Here is an 18578-nt window from a genome sequence, read left to right as displayed (position 1 = left end):
CTTTTTAAATTTAACATGTGTTGTCTGGATCTTGATGATTGCAAATATATTGGACATAGTCTCAGTAACGCAACTCATTTCGTATATTTCAGAGGCTCGTTGCTTAAAACTATTGCTATACGGAAAAAAAACAGACATATTACACTGGGGCAAAAAAGTCAAAAAGTAATTTTTATTTAAAAAAATCATAGGAAAGTTACCTCCAAGATGATACACGAATCCCGTAAAGAGCTCCACACATCCTCCAGGGATTGAAAACGAATTTCCACATCCAATCTACATGATGTCACGTAACTTATTTTTCATTATCTACAAACTCAACTTTTTTCAATTTTGTATACGATTTTCGTCCCGTTATTTCTTCTTCGCCAGATTAAAGATTACTGATAAAATTTTGTGTGATGAATCACTTTAAAGTACAAACTTGGTCGAAGAGATAAGGATCATAAAATTATTATTTATGTTCTTTGAGTTTTATTTGTATATCTTTTAAGGTAATTTGGCTCGGATTTCTTTGAGCTTTGATTCAAATAAATATTTTTCCAGTTTTCCATGTATTTTGTAATAAACCCATTTCGAAGTAGTCACGCGTATTGGGGACTTCAAAACAAATAGTACGAAGAAGTTTGAAGAGATATTCAACACTGTTTCGTATAAAATGCAACCGACACAGTTGGAAGACTCCAGGATAAAACGAAGGGCCCGCACGCGGACTGCATATCTAAAAACTTACTCAAAAATTCTATACGGCTCCCTCCACCCATGATTTTTCTTATACTTTTTATTTATATAGATCCTTCCGATGTGACGATACTTTTGGATCCGTTTCGTATTTATGAGATTTATGGCGATATGTTTTTGCATAGACGTTTAAAAAGGTCAAATACTGTCTACACCAGCTGTCTTTTTACCCGTTAACCCAATCTTGAAACATATCTTAGGGAAACATTCTGCTATTCTGGAAAATGTTTTTATAAGTTTAGGTTACTGTGCTTATTAGCTCATCAGAATAAAAAAAAAACAATTATTTTTGACGCAAATGATATGAATACATTCTGAAAACACGTGTAAATTTGATGTTAGTAAAAATACCAATCCTGGAATTCAATTTATTTTCATGTTTAAACAATATTCTGGAAAACGTTTATATTGTAGCTCTTATTATATTGTAAGCTGATAAGCCTCCATGACAGTTTTCGCGATAATATTAATAAAATTGTTCGGCATGCGTCCATATTGGTTACACCGCTACCGCGTAATTTTAATTACGGAAACTTTTAATCAATTTCAAATTTCACTTACGCGTAGTCGCTTAATTTTTGTTCGAAAATTTCGCTACAAACTGGCCTCTTTCGTGGTATGAATTTTATTTGCATTCAATTTTATTTTCAAGAAATAAAAAAAGACGTTCTGTTTGCACGAATGAGATTTTTTTTCATTATACCAACAAAAAATTAAATGCCTACAAAGATACCAACTAATTGAGACCACTTCAGCATTATACCCAAAAAAGCATCCCTTACCCATTTTTCGTGATGACCCTAAAAATAAATTCCGAGCATGAAGCGCGAAGCGGCTCAAAATCCCTGCAATAACGAGACGTGCCCACATGAATAGACTTGACAACACTTGAGTTGATGCCTCAGATATAAGGCGCAGGAGATAACGTACTACCGTACACAAGTATGCTCTACAAAGTAGGCAGATGGTACAAGATACCTATGGAGATAATAATAATCTAAAGAAACGTTTTAAAATATAAGATCTTACTTCTTAAAAAAATGGAATAAATAATTTTGGAATAAACTGCCTACCTAAACTAAGAGTAGATCAAAAAATGGACAATCATTTTCAAAAACATACATTTCTGGAAAAGAAAGTGATGTAGGTAGGTAATAATTCCAGAGTAATTCGTGTTACATAAGGTTCATAATATTAATCAGCCTCTATCTCTAGGGAAGCTCGGTCATCAAACCACCAATGTTTTGGGACATGCACGAGCTTTATGCACATTATGTAATTAACCGTGCGGTCACGGGAGGACATCAAAGAGGTTATGAGTACCATCATCACGTGCCGTCGAATTAATTGCGGAAAACTTAATTAAAGAGTTGTGTTTCTGCATCATGGGGTTTTGTATGTTTACTTTGTATAAGGTGGTGTTAAGTTTCGTATGAATAATCTCGTTACAAAATAATTGAGATTGTTAGTTGACCGGTGGATGAAAATTCTTTTGAAGAAAATTGTTCTTTAGAAAAAAATATTCCCTTATTTCTTTCAAATATCTCGACTGTTTTTTTAATGAAACGCTCTTTTTCGCAGGATGTTCGGCGCAGACTCTCAGGATATTCCCGATGCAAAAACAGCAGACGGTGGCTGTGGGCAAGTCTGTGGTCCTCACGTGTCAAGTGGACGCTCCCGACCCAGCGCTCGTCACGCAGCCCCAGTGGAAGGACCCAAAGGGACTGGTTATTAGCGAAGCCGCGTAAGTAGATTGGAGTTAATTATTGTAACTATTGTACGTTTTTTAAAAGTAAAGTATCGTTAGCAGTTCTGGTGAGTTACACACGTTAAACATGATTTAAATGATGTTAAAGTATTTGATTTTCAATTTATTTTTCCCGACAGACATTGGTTGTTTAAAAAATTTCATAGACAACATTTGTAGTACGATATTCTAATATATTTTGGCATTATTAGATGAAAGCATTCTGACAGACGTCGAAATATAAATTCAATAACATACAATTTGTCACAGGACTGGCACCCGACCGGAGATCTACACGGAGCCGATGCCAGCGAAGCAGCTGCAACTGCTGTACATATCGTCGATCACGCCCGCCATGGCTGGCAACTACACCTGCGTCGCCACTTACACTAACATGCCTTTGAGTGCGAGCGTCGTTCTTGATACATTCAGTAAGTTTTTTATACTCGTAAATAAGATTTTCTCGTCTTCGCCTGTTATTGAATTTTTGATTCTTGGAATAAACTTTAATGGTAAAACGGGGTGAATAGAGGCATTTCGGGGAGGGAAAACTGAGTTTTTCTAAAATTTTGGACGATTTATGAGACACACAAATATGTAGACATTCTCAAACATTTTATGTTTCAAAGCATTTTTTTGTATAAACAAACTCCCTTAGACTCTATTTACCTTATTTTACGGTATCTTTTATGCGATATAATCTCCCTAACGATTCAATTTTAAGATTTTATACAAGTTGTTGAGGTAGTTTTATTATACGATTAGAAGAAAAGCAATCACTTTCTTATAAATTACTTTTCATTGTACGTGTTAGGCCATTAAATTCAAAAGGTAAGCTATTTATTATGTAGTGTAATACTGATTGAAAACTTCCCGTATAGGAATTTTGCAATTCACGTCATTAGCTACACTAGACTACTTACTGATGTTTCAATATAATTTCTTTTTAGTTGCAATTACATGGACAAACGCTAACGAAAACCAGTATGCTACAAAGGGTAAAGACTTTAAGATCATGTGTGAGGTAACTGCAGAACCTGCACCATCCGTTGATTGGTTCAAAGAAGGCAATCCAGTAAGTGCATTTCTTAAACAGTAACTATAGAAAATAATGATGAGAGAGAAAAGAGAACCTTTAAGCTTATTTTGACACTTTTTGTAGGTTGTAACCGGTGATCGATATGTAATTTACGCAAACGGTCTCATGATCAAAGGTGTTGAAGAAAGCGATGATGGTACTTACACTTGTCGTGCTGTAGTTATCCAAACTGGCGAACTCGCTGAACGAAACATCAAACTAGAAGTAAGTGACAAAATAGTTGGATATGTATTTGACATTTGAGTGTATTAGGTAACATTGTATTTGTTGTAACATTTATTTCACCATGATTCATTTCTTAGGTTTACACGGCACCAGAAATGGAAGAAAGGGAACCAAGAGTTGAGATCAAAGAAGGTGAAAGGGCAGCTATATCTTGCAAAGCTCGAGGCAAACCGCCACCAACTTACTCCTGGGTCAAAGCTTCAACCCGCGAGGTAAACAATAATTTGCATTCCGTAATGGGCTTTAAATTATCCCTCACAATATAACATTCTGAGCTGCAAAAGCGGGAATACTATATTTGTTGCTCTATTTCAGAACCTGGCTAGTACATCACGTTACAGCGTTAACGAGATCACAGGTCTTTTAACAATCGATCGTGTCGAAGCCGGTGACTACGGCAAATACATCTGCAGCGCGTCAAATCAAGCTGGACAAAACGAAACTGAAATCGAAGTAGAAGTATTGGTTAAACCAAAAATATTCGAACTCAGGAACATTACTGCTTCTGAAAACCAAGAGGGTAAATTAGAGTGCAAAGCTACCGGCCGGCCTGCGCCTCGCATTAGTTTCCGCAAATTAAGCAACCCTGACCGCTTCCTGAATGGACCGAACGACGACGGCAGGTAAGACAATTGGCTATAACAATGGTGTTTTACTATCTTAATGGACGCAGGTGCCGGCATTAGACTCCTGAATTTACGCATTGACTAAATCACTCCTAAATTATTTGTTCGAAATATGCGGGAGACGGTACCATTAAACGTTCCAAGTTACAAACAGTTTAAAGCAAATATTTTTGTTCAAGGAAATTACTTTTGTTGGGAACAACAATTTTTGAACATACATACATGTAAAACTTTTAAAGGCCTTTGTCGCGCAATATTCTCTGTCGAGTTCAAACACAATATGTTCTCACATAACTTAAGAAAAACTTTTTACATTCTGTTTGCAGGATTACGATCGAAACGACCACTCGACAGACTGGCGATCAGATGGAATCTAGCGGAGTGATAACTATTTCTAAACTGAACAGGACTGACGATGGATTATACGAATGTTTTGCTGAGAATGCAGGTATTATGATCTTAAATTACGCTAACATTAAATAATATTTCGTTTCGATTGTACCGTAAAGAGTAAATTTTAATCGAAAACCGATTATTACTTACTTGCCAATTTGGGTAGAATTATTGCTGTTTAGATTAAGACTAAGATGATGTGTTTTTGGCAGGTGGTGAAGCAAGGAAAAACGGACACTTAACAGTTGAATTCAAACCAACTTTCGAACACATGCCTACAATCCCTATTTGGAGTTGGAACAGCCGACCCGCCAATTTAAGTTGTACGGCGCAGAGTATTCCGAACGCTACCATTAAATGGAGGTAAGAACGTTAAAACAAAGGGAAGTCTATAATGCAGTCATTTCACTTAGTTCCTCGCGATTAAGCGAACGTTTCAGAAAATTTATGACGTAATTGGCGACAAAGTTGTTTTTAAAGTAGCGATTTTGGAGCATCTTGTTTATACCTACTTTGGATTTACATTTTCCCCAAGTTGAGCGTAATGCATTGCATTATTACTGTGTTGAATATAACACACACAATGGATATTTTCACTCGAATACTATGATACTATGTAACCACATATTTCTCATCATAGGTTCCGCGAACTGGACTTGGTAGAAACTCCTCAAGTCAAGATTTATGGGTCCGGTCCATCAAGCTATGTCATTGTCACGCCAACCGATCGCGGCCTGTACGGCATCTACAAATGTATCGCTACCAACACACATGGCGAAGCTGAACACATCATTCAGTTTAGGGAAGCTTTCGCGCCAGGACCAGTTGTACAAGTAAGTAGTAGTTATAAAATGTTAATATTTTGCTACGCCATGGACATTATTTTGTTAGTTTGTATTAATCGACTTACTTTCACACAAAAAGTGTGTGACAAGTATTATCGGAGTAGATAAATTGTAAAAATATCAGTTCCTACAGACCAGCTTTTTCATCTTGAACATAAACGTAGCACTTTTGGAGAGCGTATTTTTTATTTTTAAATATTTATCTCCTTGCCATAAAATAGGTAAGAACTGTAAGAAGATAATAAAATGAATACAATAAAAGCTTTGAACGTCAGTTATTAGAAGATACACAATAGGCAAACCACAAAGGTGTAGGATTCCGGGTCGCTGTAATGGATTAAAATCTAGACTTACCTTGACTATTGCGGTGAACTCATTTCTTGTATAAACTTGACTTAACTTAAGTATTTAAAATATTAAGGTATATTTAATTCTACAAGGATTTATAATTTAAAACTATGTTATAATTATAATACTTTATTTTTTTACACACTGCGAGAAGCAAAAACTTCTTGATGCGTTATTAATACCGTATCTTTTTTGTAGGCCCGCCAAGAAACAATAACTGCGACATCAGTGTCATTCAATATTGTCGGGCCGGCGGAAGAAATGGGACCGCCAATATTGGCCTACATTGCCCAATACAAGGAAAATGGCAATTTCGATTGGAACCTCGCTCAGAACAGGACTTGGTCTGCCAATTCACCCTACATTGTTGAGAATTTGAGGCCGATGATCACTTATGATTTCCGATTCGCTGCCATCAATCAGGTCGGGGCCGGCAGTTGGGGTGCTCCACTGACAGTTATTATGCCCAGAAGGTAAGAACATAGGAAGACGATTAAATTGTATGTCTCAAGAGTGGAATAACCTTATAAAGATATCTCCGACGTGAACAATTTACAATAACATTTTATCATTTCATCATCATTCCCAGGTCGCCACCGGAGCAACCGAAATGGTGGGAAAACGAAAGTCCGGAATCGCTTATTCATGGTAAATACGCGGATAGATACGAGTTGAGGTGGCGAGTGCCTGCCAACAATGGCGAACCCATTGATATGTATGAAATCAGCCACTGTCCCGTAAGTTTTTCATTATATTGTACTCTTTATAATACTCTTATCCTGACACAATACATATGCTAGATATCTGAATAGATTCGTTTAGAATTATTTATTTGAATTTAATGGTGTGATTTCAACACAAGACAAACTTCCACTTACTGTGTCAAGTGTCAACCTTGTTAACCAAAAAGGGATATTTTTCAGGTTTGGTAAGATTTATTTAAAGAATACGTGACTATATTCTGATATTTGTATAGGTGCTGAAAGTAAGTGGAGAATGGCGCATCGCATCTGAATCTCAATGCGTCATCGAGGAGCTTAAGTCTCTAGAGGCAATCAGTTACGAAGTACGTGGTCTCCACCCCGACACCCGGTACAGGATGCACGTCCGGGCACACAACGTCCTCGGCTATTCCCTGCCTGCACAACTTTACCTCCAAACGGCTCTTGGTGAGTACAATCAGGAGAGTAATGAAGTCCCAGTAAGGGCTGGCTTCTACGACGTTTACACCGCCTCAGAATCAATATACAATTCAAAAGCAACGGTCAGCTCCCACCTCAGCCTATTCATCTTTGTTTTGTGTTTGTTTTTGTGAACTGTGACTTGAAACTAGTGTTTGTGCGCCTTCAACTATTTATTTTAATGTACTCCTGTAAAATATTATTTTACATCGAATTTATTTTCCTGTCATGTGTTTCCCAGTGGTGTTTCAGTTTAGTTTTGCTTTTCTTTGATCAAGTACAAGTATTCATAGTTTAAGTCATCCGCTTGTTAACCAGTTTTTGTGTTATTTATTCCATTAATTTCTGAATGATTTTGACACACTAATTTATCATCTGCATTCTATTTTATTGTAAAATCTTGCCTATTAGATACGAATATAATATCATTAATAACGTTTACATTGTACAAATACCTTTAAATATTGAAATATCAATTGTGAGGAGTGTGTGAAACTGTTGTATTATGGCATGCATTTTATATAATTTTTATATTATAATTTGACAAGTATTTTAGGTTCAAAGTACAATTATGATTTGAATTTGATTAAGATGTGCTTTTATAGTTTTAAATTTGATATTGACGATTTTATATTATGTTGGTGTTAATTTATTATCAGTGGTAAGTTTATATTGCCTATATTTTATTTGTTAATTTCTTATAGTAGAACATTTTTTTGCCTTATTAACTATATGTATTTATCATAATAAAATATTTTCTAGGTAACCCAAATGGATGTCCAAGTCATTTCAGATGGGCTCACACTAAAATGGAACTCTTAGCGACGATATGTATAATGATTTACAATATATAAAAAAATAGTTAAAATTTAATAATCTTCTAAATTAAGCAAGTCCAAAGACGACTGTTGTTATTTAGGGAGAATACTTGTTGTGATAATGCCATTTGTTAATGTGTAAATAAGTATAAATGTTTATTGTGTTTGGAATGTCATGAAATGATTTTTGAATTAGTGATTCGAATTGTGTGTCTTTCCTATTAAATAATTAAAAGTTAAATTTGATTTCATCTGATTTCGGAATATAATTAAGAATTAAATTTAAAACTAAATCCATACATACTTTTAACTAATTATAATCTTAAATCGATAATATTACGGCTAATAAATTAACACTGCCAAAGTATAAAATCGTAATATAGTGTTAATTAAGAAATAATGCCAAAAATTATGGCATCCATACATTTAAACATAGAACGTTGTATAAGGATTCATAAGATTTGTGTACGAATTTTTGATGACTATTTTGTCGTTTTGATATAGAATAAAGGTGGGAATAAATCGTCCATCCAACTCATATTATGGACTAGAGGGGAATATGAATGTTGAGCGTTGTGGGTTAAAAATATGATGTAGTTAGCCAAAAGTTCTACTATAATTGCAAGGAGTTCGAATTGTGATCTGTTTTAGGAGAAAAAATAATGACCAATGTGAAAATAATAAATGTTTTGAAAACAATATATGCCATTTGTAGTTTTCTGTATAGTTTTAGAAATGAATGAAGTTATTATATAAACAAATTCATTGTAAATAATTCAAGCAAAATCTAGACTTGAACTTCATTCATTTTTGTGAATGTAAACCATCACCATGATCCATGGAAGTAAGAGTTAACCCTGATCCCTTTGTCTACCCTATGAGACTAATGATTAACTGTAATGAGACGAAAAGAAAGCTGTCAAGATGCTTATCAAGAAATCCATTAACCCTTTTGAATGTTGATCGTTACACAAGTGTGTTTGTGTCGCCCTGACTGAAATTTGGGTAAATATAATTTTACTTAATACAATATTTTATAGTTAACAATCCTGCTGCTAGTTTCCTGTGGAATGTACTAATTACTATTGCATGATCTTCATGTACACCCTTCAAACGCTGATTAATTCACATTGCCCCAATAGCATGGTCCAAATTGACGACTGTTATTATCAACTCTTGTTTAAACATATTTTTCAATCTACCATTTTAATTACATTTATCTTAGATGTCATACTAGATGATGATTATATTATATAGATTTGTTTTTTGGGTTTACAAGTTACTCTAGACGTGTCCCGTTTATTTTTTACTAGCATGGATGGTGTTATCTATGAAACTGCCAACACACTGCCTCCGCTAATATATGATCGTATAAAACCGTAAAATGTAACCTTAGCTAAATTTATTGGCAGTTTCACGAGGTTTTAGGATATCTTTGTAGAAGTACTTAAAAATTGCTGCTTGAAAAATAAAGTTACCAGTTGGCTCCTTTTTATTATATTTTCCAACTGAATTAAGATTTTTTCAAGCAGCAATTCTTTTTCCCCTTATAATTAAGACTATACATTTCCTACGGTGATGGTTAATAGAGTTCCATCCAATGCGTAGTTGTTTTAAAATATATTTAATGTTCAAATTATTGTTATTATTAATTATATGTTTACATTAGATTCCGACGCCGCTTAAATAGATTAAAACAAACTTGTCATGGGGTTTGAACATTTATTTTGCGATAAAAAATTATCATTTGGAATGTTTGCATCTTGACAACTTTTCTTTCTTATGATTATTATCGTTATCATTATTTTTAAGGTCATCAACTTATGCATCGTCTTATGAGTTTTCGTCATTCGTCATCATATCATTTCCATTCAAACCCCATTTCATCTAGCGGAGAGCTTTCTTCCAAAATATTTTGATAATTTGTTAAACATAGTTTAGTTTCGGTGATTGGGTGCACGATTTCTTTATCTGAAAGCACTCCCTGTTTGTCACCAATGGCTGATTGCAATGAATGTCTGTTTGGCTGTGTACTATCCTCTATGAACCATGATTCTGTTCCTACGTACACAAGAGCTATTGCTACATTTGTTACAATCACTTTCACGTCATCTAACAATTTCAGCTTTTGTGATTCGATGCATAAACTAACAATATCAAGAGCAGTAGACACATTTACCATTTGATTTGAAGATCACGTTTTGGCTTTATCCTTTGTTAGCATCAGGTATCCTGCTTCTACTGCTCTTCATTTTTTTGCTAAATCTATATCGAAGCAATATGATTTGTACAGGTGTGGAACGTTCCGGATATGCTCCACCACAACTGTTGTCGAGTGGTTCCATAATTGGACTGGCCCTGGCTGGCGTTTTCATCTGCCTTCTCATAGTGGACCTCCTTCTCCTGTGCTTCAGACGGCAAGGTGTCATTGCCACCATATGTGGCCGACGAGGAAAGAAACACAACGACGATGAAGCCAAATTGGGAAGGTAATATTTTTTAGCTTAACTGACTGCTTGATTCTTTAATGATGACACTATCTTATTAATACAAACTTTACTACAGTTCATCAGATAGCACTTCATCGACATCATAACCGTTACACTCCAAAATTTCTTAGATTATAATTATTTATATGTATTCTTCTTATGTTTAATTGTGTCGAAGCCTTTCCCTTTGTGATCCCGTGTTCCATATTAAGTGTTAGTGTCGATGAGAGATGTTTCTGCCCGCTAGTCTGTACGGTTGGCGCTTCCCGCTCCCTTATTGCAGCACGAAGCCGCGCGCGCCGCCCTCCCCCGCGCCCCTGCCGCCACCGGTCAAGCTCGTGCCGACCCCTACGTAAGGCACCACACAATAGCCATTACGAAACCTTGAGACTGCCTGCATGCTTTGTTTGTGCGGATCACTTGGTTCGGCCCTCGTGAGGAGAAACATATCCTGAACCGAACATTGATTTGGTTTGAACGGACAATTAAGTTTTTAATAACGGGGATGATGTATGTATAAGACTTTTCGCTGGGGCTGAGCAATTTGTACATATCAAGGAAGGAAGCTTCGCGATTTGCCTTATGTATATAGCTATGGAGTATAATCATAGAAACCGTAATGCTTTGAGTTGAAGATTGTTGGAGTGTTGTAGTTGTGAAGTAGTGTACAGTGCCGCTTTTTGAGGATTATCTACTAATTAAATAGCAACGGAGTTTTGTATATTGTATTAAAACAGGTGCCACGACTTTGGTTTCAACTTCCGCCACGTTCTATTAAACTGGAACATCTCTTTCGACATTTTTTGTTGTTATTTTCAATTTCTTTGTTTTATCCTTAAAATTACAACTGTGTGTAACATTTCCCTTGCACTTTATCACAGGTTTTCAATTTGTCTAATGTTTTACTATTTGCACCATCCACTAACAAACGTTATTTGTCTTTCCCAATGCTGCCTCATATCAACCACGTGTAGCTATGTACCGACCACACCAGTGTAAGACATTTCAATATATCATACAACTAATACTTATATACCATTTTCGTTTGAGTTTGTTTTGAGTTTTGATTTGATTTGTGATTGCAGTGTCTGCCAAACTATATTCTGCATTAATTCGTTTGCTTACCGTTGTACTAGCTTTCTTGGTCCTAAATAACCTATCATCACATTTATGTAACATATTATTATATTCTCTCACAATAATCACCCATTAATTTGCATAGATTTTTGCGTGTGAAAGTTTAAGGTTACATTTAATATAGAAAGACGAGGGTCTTTATAACCTTTTTTTAAGGTAATACAATTGCAGTTGTGGAAATTTAACGGTGTACTATGGGGCGTAGAGGTCTTGCTTTCAGAACTGTCATAGTTTTACTTACATCAAAAGTTTGTGATAGGAGCTCTGTTCCTATTCTAAAAACATGAAAACGGCATGTTAAACAAAAATTTGTATAGTGAATGTAACCTTAAACAAAGGATTTTTTGTAAATAATACTTCGCCTTCTCAACTGTGAGCACAAACTAATAAAGACCATGATCACAGGGATGAAAAGGAGCCATTGAAGGACACAGGTGATGACGCCATCAAGAGGAACTCCTCCGTTGAATTCGATGGGCACAGGGTCTACGCGACCAGCGGGGGTCCGATCATCGGCAAGAACTCTGCCGTCTAAGGCCATGACACAAGGAGAACGAAACAATTCAAACAATTGTGAATGTTTATTCGAAGTCGGTGTTACATTCGATATGCTTGTGTATGTGTGAGCGCGACCAGTATTTTAAACTGCCAAAAGTTTACTTAAGTATTCAGCTTTACTATCTATACTTTATTCATCACAATATCTATATATATTTTTATACCGTCTAAATATAATCTTGCAAAAGTATTTTTACAATTTTATATAATATCTACTCGTAGTTCCGTTTTTTAATTATTCTATCTTAATACAATTCTTGGTAGATACAGTTGCTTGAAAAGGTACGCATGTGCCTTTTAGTATATTTCTTATATGAGGGTATTATATTTTAGTGTAAATAGGATAAGGTATATGTAATGACAGACATTTTATATGTATTTATTTCAGAAATTCTTCTACTGGTTTAGGTTTAAGAAGAAATATTCCTGTTTTTTTACTAAATTCTATTTTTAGTTTGAGTATTTTAAGTTTTAAGTCGTTACGTTCCCATGGCATCTAAACAACTCACATGATATTAAAAAGTCGATGATAATGTTTATCCGAATTTATTTTACTTAAGTATGTTGCCTTTTCGTTTTAAAGAAAATCTGAAACTAGAGTCGTAAGTTATTATAAGCTTTGTAAATAAATAGTTAGGTCTGTAAATATTTAATATTTTATTGTTTTCTCTTTATGTTGATACAATCTCATAGAATACACATTTTAAATGAAAATAGGAGCCGCTAAAGATACTTTCCGTTTTCCGACTCAATTAGATTTCTTATAGACGCTACTTGCTTATATCAATAAGCTATCTTTAAGTGTCATGTTTAATTTTATAAACAACTTCGTTAGTTAGGTACTGTATACCTGTTAGTATTTTTAAGGTTATTTAGATATTCCTACTACTTTTGTAATGATTTAGGAAACTGCACGATACACATGAAGAATGGTCCTTGTGACAATCACAATTATATACAATGCAAACTATATTCTACACTATCAACTCGATTTTATAACTATCACATATTTAATAGTCTGTACCTGTACTATGGAAGCTTAAAGCAAGAACTGTTGTCGTTGTGCGAAAGAGAAGGCACGCTATATTTCTCGTCGTCGCGTCTCGCTGTCAACAAACTTCAAATGTTTTAAGAGTTCACAGTAAACGCACTGATCTCGTTTCTAGTTTTGATATAACTTAATAATTTTAAGTATATTATTATGCTTTTAATAACTGTTCTTTGTGTGTATTATGTTAGCTATTATGAATAAGACTGCTAAATTACATAAACGTTATATCACTCATGACAGTGAGGTTACAAAGTCATCACTCTATTTGGCAGGTTATTCTTAGAGCCAGAAAATGTTTTTATAATCGCTTAATATATTTAAGATATTTTTATTATAAGAGTATTTATCTACATATTGTACCTAAAGTTTCACAATTATGTTTGATATCGTACGGCGCCTTCAACTGGTACTCAAAGATGTTATTGATTATCTACTTAATGCAAGTTACTTATTAAATTTAAAGTAAGGTTTCTCCTATGTATTCCTTAACATCTCTGAGTATTCCAGTCAAATAATCATAAAATAACTCGTAGAATATTGGTTGTACGACTAAACTAAATATTAAGGGTTCGTTCGATGATAACTGTAGCTATTATTGTTTGTTAGTACAGATAAATGACGTCACAAAACTAGGAAGTCAACAAAGAAGTTTTAAAAACTTAAGAACTATCTAAGTTACGATAAAGAAGTTGACTTGGACGTAGTAGGATAACAGCCGTGAAACTTGACCAACTGAATCAAATAAATCGAAGACAATTTATCTATCAAATTGTAACTAATTCCTGACTCTACAGATGCAATTTAGGGCAATAAAATTACATGTTTCATTGAACAAATTGCAAATTGAAGACGAAAACCTTCAGCGTAGTCGTTTGCTTCTACTTGTACAAGCTTAAATGTTATTGGAATGTTAGTTATGTCTGTCAGCTTATAATGGAGTTTTTGAAGGAAGGGAGAGCGCATTTTTATATGAAAATAAATGTATCGAAAAACTTTTTGTGTCTCATTTACAGCCATATAATTTCCACGTTTAAAAGGAAAGTAAGCCGAAAATATTTATTAAAATTGACTTTTCACAAAAGGAAAATGTAGTCGGCATTTTTATTTACGATTCATTAATTTTAATTTGCGTTATTGAGCTATTAAATGGAACGGGGACGCCCAAAAGATTTGTCGACAAAAAGACATGATTTATTCTTGTTAGTGCAGCTATACAAAACACCGCGCTTTTTAATCGGCGTTCTTATAACAATGTAATCTTTTACGAGGGGATGTAACAGACGGGGCCACAGTTTGCGGACAATGGAGCAAATGTTGTGCAACAACACTTAGGAACGTATTAACCGTAGTGATGCGCTTAGTTACGCTAGTCGACTCATTTCGTGCCTGACTAGAGCTTTAAAGAGGGAAATTTTCAATTGCTTCAATTAGAACTTGTGTGCACAAGTGTCGTTTTAGTTTCGATACTCAGTTTGAATTTACTTTAAATACATTTAGGGTAGATTGCTTGATACAAGTTGAGTACTCAATTGTATTTCTTAACTCTAAAAAAAACGCGCAGGACGCTCTTACAGTAATAATTTACTCCTTTCATCCGAAACGCCCATAAAACCCAAACTGAAACAAAAACCCCAAGTAATATTTCTTTCCAAAATGTTTCATAAATATGTAAGGCGTAAGTACAACATAATTTATTGAAAGCAATAGAAATAAGAAACTATCGAGTTTATTACCGTGACGCAGTTAACAGCACTATTTCGCGAAAGCAATGTGTCACGCTTGATCCGCGGGGTGCAGTCAATCTCTGCGGTCTATGCGTGAAGCGCAGGACAATGACGCACCCTGCACTACTATAATTTATATTTCACTGACGCTCGGGGTAGGGGGGACGTGTCGACTGTGCGAAGCAGGATAAAGTCGTAAGTAAAATTTAGTGGACCTCATATTCTGTGGTAAGTATATAAATCAGGACTTATTGTATTATTATTTTAATTGAATAAACTTCAGTGCACAGAGAATTTTGCAAGTGAAATAAAATATTAGCTACGACATTACTCAGCAATAGATATTAAAATTGAGACCTGTACTCGTTTATAAATTTGTTTCTAAATAATGATGAAGTCTAAAACTGTGGTCTATAAATATTGAAAACAAGAATTCTAAAAATAAGAAAGCTTTTTACCGACAATTACTATCAATTTAAGTTAATTTGAAATATACCGTACAAAGGGTAAATTTAGAACTGTAAAGGTATTCTATAAACACAATTTCGGAGGCCTATATTGTTTTAATTAAGACTCAAAATACAGCGACAAAATTATAATACTAATCAGAAGGAATGCATACATTCTTCGCTTCGTCCAGTTTCGGACGCGAGACAGCGCTATACAAAGCATATAACTGCGTCTCCCTTCCACGATAACAATTACAATACTGTTTTTTTATGGTACGCCCCGAATTACCTATTTGTTATCTACTTAAGCATTTTGGCCTTAGAAATTGACAACCGGTAATTTATACATATCGATGGTCTAAAATTTATTCCGGTACGTTTTATTGTGATAATTAGGATTGACCGGACGTCAGGGTCCGGATATTAAGTAGGAAAAGCTTTAATTGCATATATTTCGTAGATTTTTATCATTATATGAATCGTTCATCATTTCGCGTGACAGCCCTGTCATCGCCGGACATCGCTTAGATATGACGGTAATAAAAAACGCCTATCTATTACTTTAACATGTAATTACAATAAAATATTAAATTAATTATAATTAACAAGTTGAAGAGGTTCGCAAAACGTCGATGTTAACTATAACTGTAGCGAGTAGTGTTAGAGAAAGGACTTTCTTATGTCATGGTGTACAAAAACGTGCAATAATTGCGAATATTTATATGTTAAATCTAACGCGTTGAATCTGACTAAAATCTAAAGTATGACTTTTGCTGTAGAGGAAGAGAGAAACCGCTATACGCCGTCTCAAGTTCCTAGTCCAGGCACAGGTCGTATTTCATATCCTCAAATATTCATTTACCTAACTAATTAATACTTATTTCGAACCAGTACGTATCAAGTTCCTCAAATGAATATTATTACCTACATATAACATTTTCAATTTTGTCTCGTAGTCACCCTACTCTAAGCTCATATTGGTTATCGGGGTAACAATTAGGGCCGTCCACGCGACCGGCTTACGGGGTACAACTTCCCTTTCATATAATTGCCCCAGTAGCAGATGATACGGATTACTCAGTTACACAACCCTAATAACAGAAACTAATACAGGTCGACTCATTTCCGATACAAGGTCGTAAAAAATGCACCCCTAAATAGCGTATTAATGTTATTTTTAATTAAGAATGACATGATATCTTTTTTGTTGTTCTGAAAGTTTTGATTTTTTGATATCACAAACCATTTTTTTCGTTACACCCAATGAAAAAAACCTATTCATACTTACTTAATAATAAAGCCAGTGGTAGCTATCTATTATTTCTCTTTCTTGTTTTTAGTTTTTAAGTTTTTTATCTAGTTTAATAATAATAATGTCCTGGTTTCTATCAATTTACTTTATAATACACTAGTAATTATTTACAAAAGTTAAGTGTTTATATTTATTACTTAATACCGTTATTAACGTCAACTAAGTATCCAATCTAGTGAAAACGTTGATTGAATGAGAATTTCAAAACAAAGTTTTGTTCACATCGCAGGGATCGCGAGAACCGCATTTTGTTTATAATTTAATGCAGTAATTATCGACGTTAGTAGATATAATCACGTTGTGAGCCGTGGAGGCAAAGATAACATAATTATAATTGTTGTGTGTGTACGTGCTCTATCAATTTAGCTCATATTGACAACGTACAGTGGAGCTATCCATCAATGTGCCAACTAACCCCTCTGGTTAGGGTGATAAAACAACCTCCACGCAGGGGCTTTTAAACTAACGGAAAAAATACAAAGAGGTTTTAAACTTATCTATAATAGTATAATATGTATCGATGGCAAATATTTTGACGTAGGTGCAATCTTCGTGACGGATTTTCCACAGCTGGTAAGAATAGTTTTAAATCATTGTCCATTTCACTTAATTTCAATTTTAGTTTGCTTCAATGTTGGGTTTTTGTATTTCAATGAAGGTATAAAAAGGAATGCAATACAAATCAAATATTTATCCTTTTGTATTTATATATTTTTTGTCTATATCTAATTAAAGACACAAAACACAGGTATTGTGAAGGTAAGAGTATTTAAATAGTCTAGCTGCAGAGCTTCTGTTCTAGATAAGAAAAAAAAACGAGATAAACATTACAAGAACAAACAAACAAGAATGCTATCAGCCGCAAACCAACTCAAAGTTGAACACGAAGAAAAACTTATAAGTGCTGCAAGCGTTACACATAATAGTCCAGCTAGAATGCCACGAGAGAACTTTATAAAAATGGTACGTCATTATTTCTCACAGAGCGAAAGATCCGGACTTCCAACATGGAATATTACACAACTTTATTTTAAATGAAAAGTAAAATAAAGTATTATATGAGGAATGAAACTAATTTGTGGATTAATTTAAATAATCCGTACGAAATATGATAAAAAATATTTTTACCTAATAGAAATATCGAAATAAAAAAAGCTTGGGTCTGATATTTGAAATGTTTAATAGTGAGATGTGAAAAACAAGAAAAATCTCGTGAATTAATAACACATAAAATCACACATAAAATCACCTGACCTGCAAAACTTTTTACAAAGAAGTTCAAAATTTTTAATTTCACATTCTTACACGAACACACGACGTAAAAACAACATGTTAATATGAATATTATCTTCGTACAATTCAAAACTTGTACAGTAGCTGCCAACGCCAGTAATAACTCTGTAGAATGAAACTTATTTGAAACTGGGTAATTAAAATCCTTTAGACGCGGAACAAAGTCTTGAGAGCTTCATTTTCTGGGTGTATTATATCTTACGTAACAACGCTGTGGGATGGGCGAATAACACGTCATTTTATATTTAAAAATGTGAGTTTGTTGGAAGTAAGATTTAAAATTATGAAAAAAGGACCGAATGAGTTGATAACTAAATCGTAATCAAATAACTTGGTCTGAATTTGCATGTTTCTTTTGTTTTGAATAAATTATTTATGAAGTTTATGGTATTAATATCTGATGATAAATAATAAACCATTTGTATGTGCACTGTAAAAGAAGAATGAAGAAGTAAAACGACAACTGTTGGAATTTCAATAAGTGAAACAAATAGCGAAAAGAAATGGAACATAATTTAATAAGGTATTACTTTTTATTACAT

The 18578-nt window shown here is 34.2% G+C and overlaps 1 protein-coding gene across 3 annotated transcripts in view; it reads left to right on the top strand.

The window, feature by feature from the left end:
• LOC113496192 (fasciclin-2) overlaps positions 1-14251 on the top strand; it is a 97193-nt gene extending 82942 nt beyond the window's left edge. The window contains exons 2-16 of one of the 3 annotated variants that reach the window (XM_026875341.1): positions 2323-2485; positions 2759-2919; positions 3439-3563; positions 3651-3791; positions 3890-4024; positions 4128-4435; positions 4765-4886; positions 5044-5194; positions 5472-5664; positions 6223-6497; positions 6614-6761; positions 7001-7193; positions 10317-10512; positions 10796-10864; positions 12055-14251. In XM_026875341.1, the coding sequence (XP_026731142.1) occupies positions 2323-2485; positions 2759-2919; positions 3439-3563; positions 3651-3791; positions 3890-4024; positions 4128-4435; positions 4765-4886; positions 5044-5194; positions 5472-5664; positions 6223-6497; positions 6614-6761; positions 7001-7193; positions 10317-10512; positions 10796-10864; positions 12055-12184 (2510 nt within the window). In that variant the 3' untranslated portion in view covers positions 12185-14251. Of the gene's footprint in view, positions 1-2322; positions 2486-2758; positions 2920-3438; positions 3564-3650; positions 3792-3889; positions 4025-4127; positions 4436-4764; positions 4887-5043; positions 5195-5471; positions 5665-6222; positions 6498-6613; positions 6762-7000; positions 7194-10316; positions 10513-10759; positions 10865-12054 lie in introns of all 3 variants that reach the window. The other 2 variants (XM_026875340.1, XM_026875342.1) reach the window with 2 other exon arrangements.
• The last annotated feature ends 4327 nt before the right edge of the window (positions 14252-18578 follow it).

The sequence above is a fragment of the Trichoplusia ni genome, chromosome 7 (assembly GCF_003590095.1).
Source record: "Trichoplusia ni isolate ovarian cell line Hi5 chromosome 7, tn1, whole genome shotgun sequence".
Lineage (NCBI taxonomy): Eukaryota > Metazoa > Arthropoda > Insecta > Lepidoptera > Noctuidae > Trichoplusia > Trichoplusia ni.
The sequence above is the reverse complement of the archived record's forward strand: the minus strand, read 5'-3'. Positions and strand labels throughout refer to the sequence as shown.